This window comes from Anguilla rostrata, chromosome 13 (assembly GCF_018555375.3).
Source record: "Anguilla rostrata isolate EN2019 chromosome 13, ASM1855537v3, whole genome shotgun sequence".
In the NCBI taxonomy this organism is placed as follows: domain Eukaryota; kingdom Metazoa; phylum Chordata; class Actinopteri; order Anguilliformes; family Anguillidae; genus Anguilla; species Anguilla rostrata.
The window spans coordinates 2,659,918-2,677,571 of NC_057945.1; the positions used below are offsets into that span (position 1 = coordinate 2,659,918).

The 17,654-nt window shown below is 47.9% G+C and overlaps 1 protein-coding gene across 1 annotated transcript in view; it reads left to right on the forward strand.

The window, feature by feature from the left end:
• Window positions 1-12,314, forward strand: part of vapb (VAMP (vesicle-associated membrane protein)-associated protein B and C) — a 30,128-nt gene extending 17,814 nt beyond the window's left edge. Inside the window, exons 3-6 of the mRNA XM_064306073.1 lie at window positions 5,702-5,805; window positions 6,441-6,538; window positions 8,950-9,076; window positions 9,981-12,314. Coding sequence (XP_064162143.1) covers window positions 5,702-5,805; window positions 6,441-6,538; window positions 8,950-9,076; window positions 9,981-10,151 — 500 coding nt within the window. The 3' untranslated portion in view covers window positions 10,152-12,314. The remainder of the gene's footprint in view (window positions 1-5,701; window positions 5,806-6,440; window positions 6,539-8,949; window positions 9,077-9,980) is intronic.
• Window positions 12,315-17,654: the final 5,340 nt, after the last annotated feature.

Below are 17,654 nucleotides of genomic sequence, written 5' to 3' on the forward strand. Positions count from 1 at the left end.
TTTTTGGGTTGTCCGTCCGTCTATCCGTCCGCCCCGATTCTCGTGAACGCGATATCTCAGGAACGCCTTGAGGGAATTTTTTCAAATTTGGCACAAACGTCCACTTGGACTCAAGGATGAACTAATTCGATTTTGGTGGTCAAAGGTCAAGTTCACTGTCCTGTTCTCCCATTCTCTTGTGAATGCGATATCTCAGGTACGCCTTGAGGGGCCCACAGGGCGACGCAGAACTGACCGTACTGTTGCCCAGGGTTACCGGTGGTTAGGCAGGCATCCGTGGCTCATTGCTCTCTAGCGATCCCTGCTGGTCAACCAGGTGCCCTCAGTCTGTTAGCTGAAGGTTATCAGTAGATAGTTGAATAGATTTACCTCAGGGCAGAACACTGCTGTTGCAGCGCTCTCTATGGGTTAGCATTACAACAGTACAACCTAGGCCGTGTTCGAAACGGTTTACTTGCCTACCATTGAGTATGTAAGTTGAGTACATTTTATCTAAATGGAGCGTACTTAAAATCCCTAGATGATGCACTTATTCCCAAGGATTTGCTGAGTGTATTCGGCAGCGCACTTTTCAGGAAGTAAACTATACTTTTAGGAAGGAGGTCCCTTAAATCAGAGACGAAGAGGCAGAGCCTTTTCATGAGAAGGGCGGGATGTCTTACGACACTTCTGCGGTACCTTCGGAAAATAGTATAGAGGATATTTTTCGCTTACTGCCCATCTCGTACTAAAAATACACACTAAACAGATGGTATGTTTAGTAGACTGTGCATATTTTGACGACACAGTAGTTAGTAGGCTGTTTCAGCCGCAGTTGAAAGTTTCAACCCATAGGGGGCGCTGTGGCAGTAGTTTTCTGTCCTCCTCTGTAAGCGTCTTCCTCTGGCTCCTGCACGTGCCAGCTTGGCTTTTGGGCTGCGTGTGAAAAGAAGCACGCGGCGACAGCGCTTGCTTGGAAGGACAGTGCCTGCTTGTCTCCGCTCTCCCGTGGCCTTTAATGGCATCAGTAAAAGGTGGAGTTATTTATTTGGGAGAACCCTCCTCCTCCCCCAGTGTTTTTTTTTAGCTGTGATCCATCCACTAAGCTCTGCTAAATACACCTCAAGGTGAAATTCTCTCTGTCTTGTCTCCTCCGTGAAAGTGCCACCAGCTGCCGAGGGTCTTTTGAGGTCGGGGGCTGCAATTAATGTCGTCATTAGCCGCCCTCTCCTGGGAGCTAATTAATTACAGCCGGTGAATCTGATCTTCTGACTGCCCTGCCTTTTTAAATCGCGTAATTTACCCAACAACGAGTAAGGGTCAGGCAGTTCACATCTAACGAAGATTTAACGGCAATTAGTTTCTGTGGGTTTTTTAAAGCGGGTTTTGTGCGCTGGACTACCCGTACGTGTGGATTTGAATTGCACGCTTCAACGAACATATAGATGTAGTTATACAGTGTATTTGGAGAATGTCAGGGTTGCTTTCTCTGTGGGGAAAAAAATCGTATTAAAGTATTTTCTGTGTTTCTGTTCTGCCTTGTTTTGTGGAGCCGTGTCCCATTGCATGTACGGTGTCCCCCCGATGAATATTGGGACTGACTGCACATGACATTTTTAATCTGTTTCAGCCGTCTGTTTTGAGTTTGCCGTGTAGGACTCGCGCTGATTACAGTACTCGCGCGCAAAAATGCGGCGGCGTGGTTGATCCCCCCTAGCTCGGTACTTGCACGTGCCGTATGCGAGCAAAACCCGGTAGCCACATCTGAAAGTCGGTACCGCCGCTTCAAAATTAAGAGGTCAATTGTTTTAATGAAAGCTAGCGGCAGCTTTCTGAAGTCACGCGCATATTTTGCACTGATGTTAAAATGCCTTTGAATCTCAATGCTTTTTGTTTTTTTAAGAACGATGGTGAAGGGGTTTGCCCTGCGTCACCTATTTCAACTCTATAGACGAATCGAATGCCAGACATGAGAAACCGATCAGTGTCGGTTAAATCATTGTAACTGCTTTAAAATACCTTTTGTTCATTGGAATGACATCAAATGAGGCCAGCTGGCTCTGCACTGGTGGGTTTTAGAATATATTTGCTCGCACCTGTTTTTATTTAAGACCAGTAAAGTTACAATGAAAAACAGGGTTGGGAAGCCTGAAGAAAAGTTGTCCACAGGGGATTCGAGTAGATCCATCAATTTGGGGTCGTCATGGTGATATGCCAGTTGAATAATTCTAATTGATTCCACAGACACTTTGGACCAATAGACAAACATAAAAATGAAAATGAGAATGATTTAAACAATAATAAGCATTTATATACATTTTTTGGGGATTTTTTTTCCAATCTGGATAAGTGATTACTGCAAATGTTGTACAAAATAGCCAACATAGATACCCTAACAGATAATTTACTACATTCTGATGGATTAGGTGTCAGTCCTGTGAACTCATAAGCAGCATAAGTTATTAGTTGGTCCATTAACTAACTGTCCTGCACAGACTAGGGTGAAGTTTCATGATTCTCCAGGCATATGAAATGTTAATTGGTAAGTTGGATCTGCTCGTGAACTTCATATGGTCAGTATTAAGAGCCGGCATGTTTGACTTTTGCATTATACGCCAAATGAAAGAAAAAATACATTAACATTTCTAGACTTAGAATTGTTAAACATTTCAGCTCATGGTATTTTCTCTGGCAGGGATAAGAAGGACTGTTGATGATTTGCCCGGATTTAGGAGACATTAGAAATGTTACCATTTACGGAGCCATTAGCAGATGTGTTTCGCTTTAGTGTAGTGCGTGTTTGCTGTGTTGTGTTTGAGTTCATTACATGCCCGTTTGTTTGGGGTTTTACCACCTGTGCTGTAACGCTAGAGTTATATCACCAATTGAGTGTTAATAAGGTTGAGAATAGTTCCGTTCATCTAATGTTTTTTTTTTTTGTCTTAAATCTGGACTTAAGTTGGTGACACACTTGCGTGACGTGTTCACAAATAGCATGAGTACATCTGGTCGTAGGTTCTTCTCCATTTCAACTCAGAAACCAGTCAGACAAACAAGACAATTCAGCACAGTACGATATGTACATTTCTTGAATTAAAAATAAATGACAAAAATAGTAAAACCACAGCTCAGCCAGTGCAATGATTCCATTGTCTACAGTCTTTGTCAAAGACAATTAGAAATGGACCTCAGATCATTCAGAAAATGTCTGAAGAGTTTGTCCACCAAAAAAAGCATCTTTTCCATTTGTACAGTCACGATCATTTCACATAGCTACCCCTGAGAGCAGAACTAAGGGGGATCTAACAGCCTTTGACAATGATTGTTTGACTTTTTTTGAACATTAATGGCTGTTGCAGCTTGGACTGGGTTCCAGCACCAGGACTCATGGGTAATGTTGCTAGCAGACAGCTCAGTCACATGATCTGAACCACATGCTAATTTACTCAGAGCTGCATGAAGGTCTCTGACTGCATTGCCTAAAATGGTGTCGTTACATTTGTGGCAGTCGCTCCCTATTGCAGAGTGGCAGTTGATAGGATGCTTGAGCGTTGGATTCTTGGCTGAAGAGGCTCAGGAGTTTGACTAAATCCAAATGTTGAAGTTGTGTGGTTAGGCCAGTATACATTTTTTTTAAATTACCAAAGCTCATAGCTTTTAAGAACTTTTGTTTTATTGTCAAGAGTGTTTTTAACGGTGAAATTCCTTCAGAATTGTATCGACCTCCGGAGTGTTAAAATGACTGTAATCATCTAAACGACGTGCGGAGGACCGCTGTACGGGTTTGTCAGTGTGCGGTTTTCAGAAGATTGGAAAAATTTGATGGGCGTGTGCGTTCCTGCATCCCACAGGGAGCCCGTCCACAACTCCGTTCACTGATTGGATACCTTCCTGCGCGTCAAACGCTGGTCGTCAAACGCTGTTCGTCAGAAACACTGTCCGGGGCACTCTCCTACCACCGCGAAGACCCGGGTTCAATCCCCGGCAGCGGTACTTCCGGCTTGGTCAGACGTTCCTACGAACGCAGTTGGCAGTGTGTGGGAAGTCGGTGAGTCCTGATCGCTGCATTAGAGACTCCTACTGGTTGGTCGGGGCGCCTGTCCAGCGGGGAGGGGATCCGGGTGCGATAGCGTGAACCTCCGCGCGCGTGACGGAGCCTGTTTGCAGCAAGACCAGCATTAAAATCAGTTTGACCTTTGACCCCTACAGCGGGCCTGCTGGTCTCAACAGCTTTGCGGTAAAATGTTTCTTCAGTTAGCGTGTCACATTCAATATGTACGATCATCATGCCATTTTATATGTTGCTTCAACCTGTTTTGATGAGTCCAGAGTTAGGCTGAAAAACAGTGCAGTCCCAGTAATCACGGAGGTAATCTCTAACCACCACCAAACATTTAGAAAGTGCTGTACAGGCCAGTGTCATTCAGCGGTTTGTTAATTTCATAAACCTCTTGCTCGCATGGCAGCTGTTGGTGTTGGCAGTGGAAATGCTCTGGGCCAATCGGAAGGGCTCTGAGGAGAAACCGAATGCAAAGCAAGATCCAAAAATACTACAGATGGAAATGCACTACAGGCCATCCAGAGATGGCACAGTGCACTGGTCGTGTAACATGGCATATGTGGATATTGAAAGCACACACATGCCATATAAACACTGGGTATGTAATATGTCATGTGACTTGTCTGGAAGCAAGAAGCCCACTCTCTGTGCTTACGCCTGTAAAGTAGTGTTGATGTTCTTGTAGCATTTTTGCCTTCCTTGGCATTGTTTTTCATTCAAAATCAGAACCACTCCTGTGGTTGTGAAGAGATTTTTTTTTTCTTCTCAGAATACTGAGTTGTTTTTCAAGGGGAGCTGAGCCAAGTAAATCTTTATGTGCCTAATGTAATTGAGTGGGTGTGCTCTCGGTGTTTGCGTGAGTTGCGTCTGCAGCCCTGCATGGATGTAATTTCCCCCAAAGCGGTGGTTCTGCCAGTGTTTCCTAGGGGGCTTTAATGTGGTCGGGGGAGGTGGGGGTGGGGGGGGGGCATTCGCTCTGTGGGCAGTCTCGGGTCTGTCTGTTTAGCGGTTTTTACAGCATCGACCCTTGAACTCTTCCAGTTCTGCCATCTTGAGTTTCACCTCGTCAAGCCGAAAGAAAGGGAGAGCTCTCGCTGAGGTCAGGTTTGGTCACTCCCGGTTGAGAGCTAAAGGCAACGCACACGAACTCTCGATGCGTTGTAGTGTGTGTTTTAAGATTTGACTGTGCTTTGTGCTTCTTTTTTTTTTTAGTTTGAAAAAGTGTGTGGTGTTGCCGAAGTGGCGGCCTCCACCATCAGCAGAATATTCCAGATTGTTTTCTTAACGTAGTTCCATAGGGTTCCTGTGTTCTTCAACGCTGTGATGAAGACAAATGGATCCATCAAACGATTTACTTTTGTAATGCGCCATTTACAAACAGCTGTCTCCACAGGACTTCAAAATTAGACATTTTCTTGGAGGAAATTAAAAGTGAGGCAATTCAGGAAAAACTGGGAAATGATTCCCTGACCTCTTAAAAAGCGATCAGGAATGGGTCTCAATTCCAGGCCCGTTAAAAAATACTTGGACCGTGATTGGATCAGAGCGGGTCACGCGCAGTTCACACAGACAAAGTGCAGAACGCAAGAAAGTTACACAGATGCCGTGTTGTAGAAAATTACCTCTAACCTCCTCTGGTTTCTGTCTTTTGCTTTCTTGCAGTAATGCTGCAGCCGTTCGACTACGACCCCAACGAGAAGAGCAAACACAAATTCATGGTGCAGTCCCTGCTGGCTCCGCCCGAGATGACCGACATGGAGGGAGTGGTGAGCGCGCTCAGTGCGGACCTCGTCTGACATCACACCCGCCGTTCCCCCCCCGACTTCTGCCTCGGTGCTGTCGGACACGGGCCCTGGCAGACGGGGTTTTGAGCCCTTCTCTCTCATTTCTGTCACCGTCGGGGTGCCAGAGTACTCCCTTTCCCCCCCCCCCTCTTCTTTCGCTCTTTGTACGTGGCTTTAATTAATCTCTCCATCTCCCTCTCCTCACCGTCCAGCTCAGTTGCTGACAGGTTTATGGATCCCGAGGGCCCTGTGCTCATAGTGAGACGTTAAGCGATGGAAAGGAATGAGACCTCATTCTGGGACTTTGGTGATGTGGCAGCTGAGTCCTGTGTGTGTGTGCATGCATCTGAAGAACAGGACGGGGAACGGCCGCAATCCCAGATCATGAGTAATCCGCTGTCCCAGTGCGATTTCCCCCCCTCCGTAGCCCAGGGGCTCATCCCCAGGCCCAGCCGCCATCTTTCGAAGAAGTGTCCCATTACCGGCCTGCCGACGTGACGCTGCGGAATGAGGATGCTCTTCCAGGCAGTCCGTCAAACGCGGCTCCATCACGCCGTCCGTCCTCTGCGTTAATCCCCCCTTCCTCTGTCCCTCTCTCTCCGCCTCTCTGTGTGCAGTGGAAGGAAGCCAAGCCGGAGGACCTGATGGACTCCAAGCTGAGGTGCGTCTTCGAGATGCCGGCGGAGAACGATAAAACGGTGAGCAGGCCGCCCTAGCTCTCGCGTGCGCTGGCTTCCCGCCGCTTGCGAAACGTGTCACCGGACGGCGCGCTGTGACCCCCGGCCGTTTGCCAAACCCGCCCAACTCCTCCGGGCCCACGTTCAATTTGCGTACAAAATTTATTATTGTTCTGGTTTTTTCAAACCACACACAGCTGTTGAGACATCATCTCTCCTGGGTGACCGAAACAGTATTCATAACAAAACATGGGAGAAATGGCTGATTTAGGTGATTAATTGGGTTCGAGTAGAAAGTGAAATCCTGTGCTGAGATTTCCACCATCGTGAGTGAAATGAGAAACAGCTTGAATCTCTGGACTTTCACCGCTGTTTGTGTAAAAGCGCGTAGTACTTTATCTCCGTGGAGACAGCTGTTTAAAAGCACGTAGTACCCTATCTCCATGGAAACACGGCTCTTTGTTTAAAAGCACGTAGTACCCTATCTCCGTGGAGACGGCTGTTTGTGTAAAAGCACGTAGTACCCTATCTCCGTGGAGACAGCTGTATGTTTAAAAGCACGTAGTACCCTATCTCCGTGGAGACACAGCTGTTTGTGTAAAAGCACGTAGTACCCTATCTCCGTGGATACAGCTGTTCGTGTAAAAGCACATAGTACCCTATCTCCATGGAGACAGCTGTATGTGTAAAAGCACATAGTACCCTATCTCCGTGGAGACTCAGCTGTATGTTTAAAACCACGTAGTACCCTATCTCCGTGGAGACAGCTGTTTAAAACCACGTAGTACCCTATCTCCATGGAGACAGCTGTTTAAAAGCACGTAGTACCCTATCTCCGTGGAGACAAGTGTATGTTTAAAAGCACATAGTACACTATCTCCATGGATACAGCTGTTTAAAAGCACGTAGTACCCTATCTCCGTGGATACAGCTGTGTAAAAGCACGTAGTACCCTATCTCCGTGGAGACAGCTGTTTAAAAGCACGTAGTACCCTATCTCCATGGAGACAGCTGTTTAAAAGCACGTAGTACCCTATCTTCGTGGAGACAGCTGTATGTTTAAAAGCACGTAGTACCCTATCTCCGTGGAGACAGCTGTTTAAAAGCACGTAGTACCCTATCTTCGTGGAGACAGCTGTATGTTTAAAAGCACGTAGTACCCTATCTCCGTGGAGACAGCTGTATGTTTAAAAGCACGTAGTACCCTATCTCCGTGGAGACAGCTGTTTAAAACCACGTAGTACCCTATCTCCATGGAGACAGCTGTTTAAAAGCACGTAGTACCCTATCTCCATGGAGACAGCTGTTTAAAAGCACGTAGTACCCTATGTTCGTGGAGACAGCTGTATGTTTAAAAGCACGTAGTACCCTATCTCCGTGGAGACAGCTGTTTAAAAGCACGTAGTACCCTATCTTCGTGGAGACAGCTGTATGTTTAAAAGCACGTAGTACCCTATCTCCGTGGAGACAGCTGTATGTTTAAAAGCACGTAGTACCCTATCTCCGTGGAGACAGCTGTATGTTTAAAAGCACGTAGTACCCTATCTCCGTGGAGACAGCTGTATGTTTAAAAGTACGTATTACCCATGGAGACAAGACTGTGGGGGGTGTGTTCCAACCACTTATTTTTTTCTCATTTTCTTGCCTTCAGTGTGGAAGGCCACATGGGTCAAAAATATGTGACATTGACCCGTTGTCAACATTGGCTCATTCCATTTGCTTATTTTTATCTTTTTGTTTCCTTTCCTTGCTCCTTGCTCCTTGCTCCACCCATTGGAGGATGCAAGGAAAGAAAGCGAGGAAAGGACGTGAGGACGGAGGAATCAAGGAAACATGTATAAGGCTATTGGAACGTCCTGGCTCTTCCAAGCGTCATTGTGAAGCCCCATCAATTACATAGCAGATGGGGAGAGGTGGATCCACAGGTCAATAATTATACGTCACGTGTATGCTTTTGCTACCGATGCTCTCGGTTCCTTGCTCAAAAATTATTTGGGAGCGTCTTAGCTCCTAGCTTGGTTTGGAATGTCTTCAAATATATAAAGTAAGCAAATGGAATGAGTCACCGTTGAAGATGCGTGATTCCAGATGTCAATTTCACTTATTTTTTGACCCGTTTGAACTTTCATACAAGGATAGGAGGCAAGGAGGTAAAAAATAAGCAGTTGGAATGCACCCGCAGTTTGGTGGGGTCACTCACAGCCAGAGGTGGGCGGGGTCACTGCATGTCACTCACAACGAGAGGTGGGCGGGGTCACTGCATGTCACTCACAGCCAGAGGTGGGCGGAGTCACTGCATGTCACTCAGCTAGAGGTGGGCAGAGTCACTGCATGTCACTCACAGCTAGAGATGGGCGGAGTCACTGCATGTCACTCAGCCATTGCTGATCTAGTGGCGCCAAGCACGCATGGACTCAACAGTTGCTATCCCTTTTGCGCTCCTCAACAGCCACATGATCCAAGAAAGTCCATCTCAGCCTCCTGAATACAGGAGTACAGCTGTTATGAAGTCAAGGCCCGCGTGCAGGGATTGGAGGTTCACGCGCAATACAGGGGAAGAAAACAGACAGATCAGGGTAAGGCCAGCCGAGGAGGGCCATGGGATCCCATGAGTTGAGCCAAAACAAACAGCATGATTGTCTCTCAGGCCAGTGTTTCATTCTCCCCCCCTCCCCACCTCCCCAATAAACTCACTTTCCAAAATATTAAATACACATTTTTAAGTGTAATTCCTGCTGGGTGATCCAAGGGTTCCAGACAACATTCTAGAGTAATTGGTCCCCAAGAGAGCCGCGGGGTCTGCTGGGGTCCCCAGCCCTGGTCCTGGAGAGTCTCAGGGTCTGCTGGGGTCCCCAGCCCTGGTCCTGGAGAGCCGCAGGGTCTGCTGGGGTCCCCAGCCCTGGTCCTGGAGAGTCTCAGGGTCTGCTGGGGTCCCCAGCCCTGGTCCTGGAGAGCCGCAGGGTCTGCTGGGGTCCCCAGCCCTGGTCCTGGAGAGCCGCAGGGTCTGCTGGGGTCCCCAGCCCTGGTCCTGGAGAGCCGCAGGGTCTGCTGGGGTCCCAGCCCTGGTCCTGGAGAGCCGCAGGTCTGCTGGGGTCCCCAGCCCTGGTCCTGAGAGCCGCAGGGTCTGCTGGTCCCCAGCCCTGGTCCTGGAGAGTCTCAGGTCTGCTGGGGTCCCCAGCCCTGGTCCTGGAGAGCCGCAGGGTCTGCTGGGGTCCCCAGCCTGGTCCTGGAGAGCCGCAGGGTCTGCTGGGGTCCCCAGCCCTGGTCCTGGAGAGCCGCAGGGTCTGCTGGGGTCCCCAGCCCTGGTCCTGGAGAGCCGCAGGGTCTGCTGGGGTCCCCAGCCCTGGTCCTGGAGAGCCGCAGGGTCTGCTGGGGTCCCCAGCCCTGGTCCTGGAGAGCCGCAGGGTCTTCTGGGGTCATTTATACATCGGGAGGGTATTATAACCCGCGTGCTGACCCCAGCCTCCCATCCCCCTGCAGGAAGAAGATGGCCTTCGGATGAGGAAGACCACGGCCATGTCCACCCAGCACTCCTCTTCCTCATCCGCCACGGGGGCCACAGCGAGGGAGGAGGGGGCCAGCCCCCGCATGCTCGCCCTCATCCTGCTCTTCTTCATCATCGGAGTCATCGTGGGGAAGCTGGTCTTGTAGAAAACGGAGTCGACCGCATGCTTTGTGGATGAAACGAAACTAAAACAAAAACAAAGCAAGAAAAATAAAAATAAAACCGATCTGGAAATTTTGATCAGAATGTCATATCACTGGGGTGGTTCTGCGAAGTTAACTGATGTAAAATAAATTAGAAGAAAACAATCCATTATTTAATGAAATTATAATGAAAAAGGGAAAAAAAAAAAGTCACGGGTCTTGCTTATTAATTACTACATAGCCGTTTAGCCCCTTTCTTCCTGAGTTGCAGACATGTGAGAGCACAAGGGGAGAGCCAGCGTGTATTTAATAAAATGTAATCAATCGACGCCTCAAAACGTTTCAGAGGGCAGAGATTCAGAGTGACTGATCCTCACGTTCAGCCAGCATCGCGTGAGTCTGGCTTTAACCGGTCCTTATTTTCTAAGCGAGGCTTCCGGAAACCGCGCGGGGTCTCTGGGAATCCACCGCCGCTCTACGAGGCGGTCGCGCGTTCACACTACTTTTCACGGCTGCTGTCCTTTAAGAATTAAAAAAAAAAGAGGTATAATAAAGGTTGACTCATCCCAAGAATCATTTGAAAGCAGGTGAGGGGGGTGTGGTGGTTGTAGTGTAGGGGGATTTTGTTGTGGTGACTGAGTCAGCCAATCAGAGGGCTTGTGCAGGTGGGGCTTCTCTGTACATGTGAGCGGCAGTCTGCAGTGCTGTGGTGCACCACTTTATTTACATACCTTTCTGTTTTCCTTCTATGAGGCAGTAATGGCTGCTTAGGAAGGCCTAACCAGGAGGGGGTGGCTGTTTTAATTTTATTTTCAAAACTTGTTTTTGTGACTTAATTTTAGTGCTTCCCCTTTTAGGATTTTGCAGAACGGTTGCATTACTGCTATGTGTGTTTTTTATTATTTAATTTCTCTGCTTTGTTTTTAGAACTTGACAATGCGTCTTTAAATGGCTACGTGCTACACCGCTACTATTGTTCTGGTTAAACAGTTTAAACAAACACCCGGTTCCCAGAAGTACACCTCCGGCCTTGCGACCTATATTTGTAAATTACTCTGTGAGGGAGAGGGAAGGTTTTAATGTTCCAGGGTTGCATGCAAAATCTCTCTTTGGGACGGGGGGAGGAGGTAACTCAGTAACGTGGGCATTGCTGCTGTTAAAAACCCGGCTCTGTACGGACCGCCTGGGATGCAGCCTTGCCTGCGTTCTTCAGAAAATAATAACCATAATTGCAGATAATCTCAGACACACAGCCATCTCCTCTTATTCTCTGGCCAGTGAAAGCCAGCGGTTCACTTCCTGTCTTCGTAGTTTCCTAACGAAATATCGATTGGAATAATGTCACACAACATGCTTGGCGTCCATTTTGCATCTCAGCGCGGAGGCCAGTCACCCCCCCCCAGCCCTGCGCGTGGTTTTAATCCATGCCCCCGCATCACCGGGCCCCTGGTGCTGGAAATGCAGCCCTGCGTCTGCATTTGCATCCCCTTCACCAAGCAAACCAGTGCTCTTATAAACCAGAGTTTATAACAGTTTTTTAAATGTTCTCCGTATGAATTAGGGTTTCCCGTATGATCCAGCCATGTTCAAATAGAGTAGGCTTTTCAGTGTTCGAGTCAGGAGCTTAACCCTCGAAATATACTCCTCCAAACAGGGACCATTTCACGACTAGATTTATATCATTTCTCTTTGTTTTGGTTTTTGTTTGTTTTTCGTTGTTAGTCTCTTTTTTTGTTTGTTTTTTTACTAAAGGGAGATATCTGAATTACCATGCACACCAGTTATTATTTAATCTCACTGTTGCGTGTAATTGAGAACTTGCAAATATTTGTGGGGGGTGGGGGGGGGGCAGGGAAGGGGAGGGGCCAGGCAGCAGGGACACAACCTGTCTATATGAGGTGAAGGGAGGACTTGCTGCTGGAAGCTGAAGGGGATTGTGGGATTGTGGGGATGGGCTGTCGACTCTCAACAGAGCTACACTGGAGCGTCAGCCCCTCCCCTTGACGTAACCACAGCAGTCGGGCAACTGTTTTGTATGTATATAAATAAATAACAGTCTATCTAAGAAATGAATATTCCTAGTAAAGTAGTCTATGGTATAAAAAACCAACCTTGTTGGACTATGTAGCATCTTAATAAATTAAGTTAATAAAGCCCCAAAATTGACCTCTGTTGTGTCATTGTTTCTTTGTGGTGTTATTCTGTCTTGTCACATGATTTTTGAAAGGGGTCGAGGGTCGGGGGCTGGGGGGGGGGGGTGGTGTAATTTATCCAGCCCGGTGCCCTACAGATGGAGGTCCCCAGCCAAGGGAACTAACTGCAGTCTCGGCGATGTCGCTCCCTCTCGAGGAGATGAATGTGTGCTATAGCGGACCTTCACATGGGAGCTCCACCCTCCAAACTCCACCACATTACATTACAGGCATCACACACAATATCCCGTATTCTCAGTCTGGAGCAGAACTATGTGATGTTCCTCCCTAAAATGGTGAAAGCTAAAATGTGATATTAAGACGAAACCCAAAGGGGAAAGCACAGAACACTCAGAGGGAGAAGGCAGTGTTGTGTAGTGGTTAGGGCACCACCTGTGACTCGGAGGTTGCGGGTTCGATTCCCTGCTGTGGCACGGCTGTTTGCACCCTTGATCATGGACCTTAAGCTCAGTTGCTTCAGTAAATGTCCAGCTGCATAAATGGGTTGAATGTCAGCGGTGAAACTTGCTCTGGGTTAGAGCATCTGCTAAATGCTGAAATGTGTGCACATTGAAAGAATTACAGAAGTACTGGGCTTCTGAAGGGAAGTGGTGGAGAGAGAGATATCCGCACACTATGAAAAGCTCCTAAACAAGTTTAGTGCTGTGACATTTTGACCTATTGGGTAAAAGCTGTTTCATTTGACCGCTAAAAGTGTATTATGTTGAAACATTGGCCCTGTTAAATTGGTTCTGGAGCATTCATTTAGTACAATGTGCAAGTATGTGCAAGTATCTCTGCACAGAAGTAAAGATAAGTAATTAACAATTGCTATTTCAATAAAAACAACCACAACAAAATAGTTAATTAATAGGACCTAGCTAAAGAAAGCCGTTACTTGCATGGTTCTTGTTATAGTGAGTAAAAGGCTTGGGCTCAGTCAGCACTTGCCGGGAACATTATGTGGAACTGAATGCACATGCTGTATTGTTTCCTTCGCAGAGTTAAGCAGGGCAGTAGACTGGCCCGGATTAGTGGAGAGGAGAGCCTAACACCTGCATGCGTCTGGCAGTCAGAGTAAAGCCGAATGTTGATTGAAACCAGGCCGGCATCTCTCCGGCTCTTGGCTCGGATCCTGAGGTGCTGAAGGTGTCCTGCGTATGACCGGGTCACTCTCAGCAAAGTTAGGGTTCTGCTCGAGGGTGCTGCGGCGGACGTGTCTCTGTGTTTGACAGGGACAGGAGTTTCTCAGCCTCTCAGCCATTCTCCTCAATGGGGGGGGGGGGTGGAGGAGGGGGAAGCCCTCACTTAGTGCTGTACTACCTCACCCCTTCTTATAGGGCTTGAGGGTTTCCACCTTCGTCCCAAGCTATGCTTCCCTTCACGAGCGTTTCTTCTCTTCCTTTTTTTAAAATTTTTTTTTTGGATGTGTTTCCCTTCCTTCAGTTCAAACGGATCTGGTCCTCGTTGAGGTCCGTGCAGTGAAACGGACGCCTGGTTATGTTTCCGGAGCTGGAAAGCACGCGGCTGTGCGCTCGTCCATATGTGCGTTTCTTTAAACCGCGCCACCGCGTTTCCCCCCCGCTTACGGTCGGCACGGCTCCATGCACAGGTCTCAAACGATAAACATATTTAAGGGCGTGTGCGAGCTTAATTAATCCTGGCATTACTCTTCAAATTGTTTATAATTGTTCTTCAAAGCCAAGTGTGGAGTCATCCCTGTTTTTGTTCCAAGCGTAATGATGTGTGCGAATCACAAAAGTATGGTTTGGTAGATTTTTTTATTAGACGAATGTACTTGGCTGACCAATACAATTAAGGATGCTATAATTTATCCACTTGGAGACAATAATTTCTGTTGGAGAACATTCATTGATCTTTTAGGGAACATTTCATTATAGCACAAAACATTGCGGTCTTGTAAAGGCCAAGACTGGGCTTTCTCAGATGGCCCTCTGCTTCCTGCACAACAGAGTATCTAAGGGTGTCACCCAGTTTCTAGAAATGGCTGACACCCTAGTTAGTCCACTTCATCCTTCTACAATCTGGCAATTCATTTTTGTCCCCTGTAGGGGACGTGAGTCGCTGGGGGGGGACATTCAATGAAATATCAAATAATATTTTAGAAAATAATTTCACGAGAACAAGACACTTGTATGATGTCAAAAAAATGTAATAACCTACGGAAACGTTTTTCTGCCAGGTCTGAGGACATGGGGAACTGCTGCAGACGCCTCAGGCAACCCGAGAGAGAGAGTGACTGAAATCCAGCAGAGCTCGGTGACGCTCTCTCAGTGGTGGGAATGCAACGATAAAGCGAAACATCGGGCCTGCCTGTCCCAGTCGGTTACTCAGAAACGGACCCTGTCTTGGCAAGATTCTAAAGTAATATTTCCCGTGAAGCCTATCGGGTTAGTTTCTTACTTCCACGGTACTGCGTCGTTTCCGACTGTAACCGAGGCCGGAATCAAAGTGGCAAATTGCTTGCAGGTGTCTTTCCTTTCTGAATTTTTGAGTTAAAAAAAAAAGTAGGCCCTTTGCTGTGTGGACGGTGTTGCTGTGTGAAAGATGTCTGGTTCTGTGCGCTCCGAAAGGCTCTCTCTCTCGCGAGCTTTTTTCCTGACCAGTCCATCGTCCTGAAGAGAGGACCCCACTCTTGGCAGCGACCTGTGTAGGAATACAAGAGCTCTGTGGGCGAACGCTGCGTCTTAAAAATCGTGCATTTTTTCAAGAGCAACGCATTTCCCGAGCCAGAATAATAACGTAGCGCTCGTGTGATTTTTATAGGGCAGCTGTGCCTCATATGCGCACAGGAAAATAATAGGATTTTCTTAACGGAGCTTGAAATTAGAGAAAACATATGTACTGCAAATTGTGAAAAAAAAGCGTAGCCTATGCAACGCTGACGTCAGGTTTTTAATGTGGTGTCGGAATACAATGAACGTACTGAATGAGCGCACTGAATGAACGCACTGAATGAACGCACTGGATGAACGCACTGGATGAACGCACTGAATGAACGCACTGAATGAACGCACTGAATGAACGCACTGAATGAACGCGCTGAATGAACGCACTGATGCTGACGTCGGTACATAATCGCCACTAGGATGAGAGCGGATCGCTTCGGACGATGGGCCAAGTCGGGGTAACATTCCCGGGTCGCGGAGCTGAATCGCTGCCTTACCATGGAATTAATACGACAAACCCACGAAGGCATTTGAGGTTTGGAAGCTCCGTTTGGACAAAGCGAAGTTTCTTCTTCTTTTTCTTGCGCTAGGTTTTGTTTTCTTTTCACGTTTTTCAGTGAGTATTCTCTTCTGTAAGTCATTTTAAAAATATGAACGTCTCCAGGCATTCACATCCTAGGCAGACTGCAGCTCTCTTCTTTGGTTTCTGACAACATGTCAATCAAGTGGTGTATAGCCACTTATATAATGTTGCTAATGAAATGGGCCTGACCAGCTCCCCAGTATGTTCAGCCCATCAAGCACCTATCAGATCTCCCCTGGCAACAGCTGTCGGCACGGCAGCATTTTGGCAAATGGGGCCTTCCAGTGACACAGCACCAGCTACTTCCTTTCTCTCAACAGCTGATCATAATCTCTGCTGCCTTGCCTCAGCTGTCCTCTGGCTGGCTGCTGTCCTGCTGATATACTAGCATGGCGGGCGCTAGCTGTGCCATCGCCGTGCCAACGGCGGGCCGCTGTCCTGCTGATATACTAGTATGGGGGGCGCTAGCTGTGCCATCGCCGTGCCAACGGCGGGCCGTGATCCGCTGTATACTAGTAGCGGGCCTGCTGTGCCACGAGTGCCAAGCGGCGGGCGCTGTCCTGCTGATAAAGTGGGGCGCTAGCTGTGCCATCGCCGTGCCAACGGCGGGCCGCTGTCCTGCTGATATACTAGCATGGCAGGCGCTAGCTGTGCCATCGCCATGCCAACGGCGGGCCGCTGCATGTCTGCTAGCTGGAAAGGTCTACTTCAACTGCAACTGCAACGGAGTTGAGACCAAAATCACAAAGAACAGTTCTGCTCACCGTCCGTATGATTTCAACGTTTTTCCGTTCACCATGGTAACCCTGCTCTCACCACAGAGGGCCTTAAGTTCAGGGGAGTGTCTCGCTCTTCAGAAGGGAAAGCGTCGCTAGGAGTTTCAGATAAACAGTCGCTTTCGCCATTTCGCTTGGCGTGAGCAACGTGAACTCAATTTGCTTCGCTCTTTTTGCAATCGAGGCCTGTGATAGGCCAGCAGCTTGATTGCAGACAGGTTGGGCGGTGATTCCTGGACCGCGGTTGGACCGGGGCCTGCCAGTTGGATTGCGCCGCGAGCGCTCAAACCGCTCGAAGACCGCGAAGAGCCGTCTCCTCTCCTTCCTGTCCACCGCCGGTCCTTCGCCATCATCAACAGGGGTGCAGCCGTCTGTTATTGTTGGGCGGGCAGGAAGCTCTAGCGCTCGTTTAATGATCCTGCGTATTAGAGATCCGAGAAACGCCAGTCACTCCAGGCGCCCCCCCACCCCCACCCCACCCCAAACCCCCAACCCCAACCAAACCCCCACCCCCACCCCACCCAAACCCCTTATTTTTCAGTCGTTCTCCAAATCCAAGGCCTTAGTACACTCGCTGAAACCGAAAAGGATTACCTCATGGTACTTGCAGCCGCCATTACTATCCCATTGACAAGAGTTAATGGGAACAATATGTTGCCTTTGGAAGTGACTCACGATTCTGAACCCCCCCCCCCCAAACACCCAGCTTTACCATCTTTTCGGTACTTTAACTGAAAGAGGGATAAAAAACCACCCTAAACGCTTTCTGGTTTAATTTTCTCTCCAAATCGTTATGAAAAAATAATGCAGATTGTCAAATGAAACAAGGTTAATCGTCGTGATAATTGTGCTGTTAGTGTCGGTAGCGGAGAGGCAGTTCCTTTAAGCCTGGCCACACGGTTTAGTATATGCGGGCGCGTGCGCTGGAGAGGGTCTGGAGAAGCTAAGGTGCCTGAGGCATACCCACGGTTTGCAAATGACAAACAAATGAACAAAAAGCCCAGGTCCGCCTGAACTCGGAAGGACATTTAGGCTGTATGTACGTCTTTAAATTTGAATTAATCCTGAATTCATGCAACTGCTCACATCAAAGCCTAATCTACCAATAGCCACTCACTGAAGGATCATCGTTTCTTTATTGTTTAACGTGTTTATAATTAAAGTTTGTAATTCATTTCTAGTTCTCTACAATAAAACTATATGACACTATATATTCTGTATATTGCCATAAAACACCCAGGGGTTCATCTTAGAAGCAGTGCCGG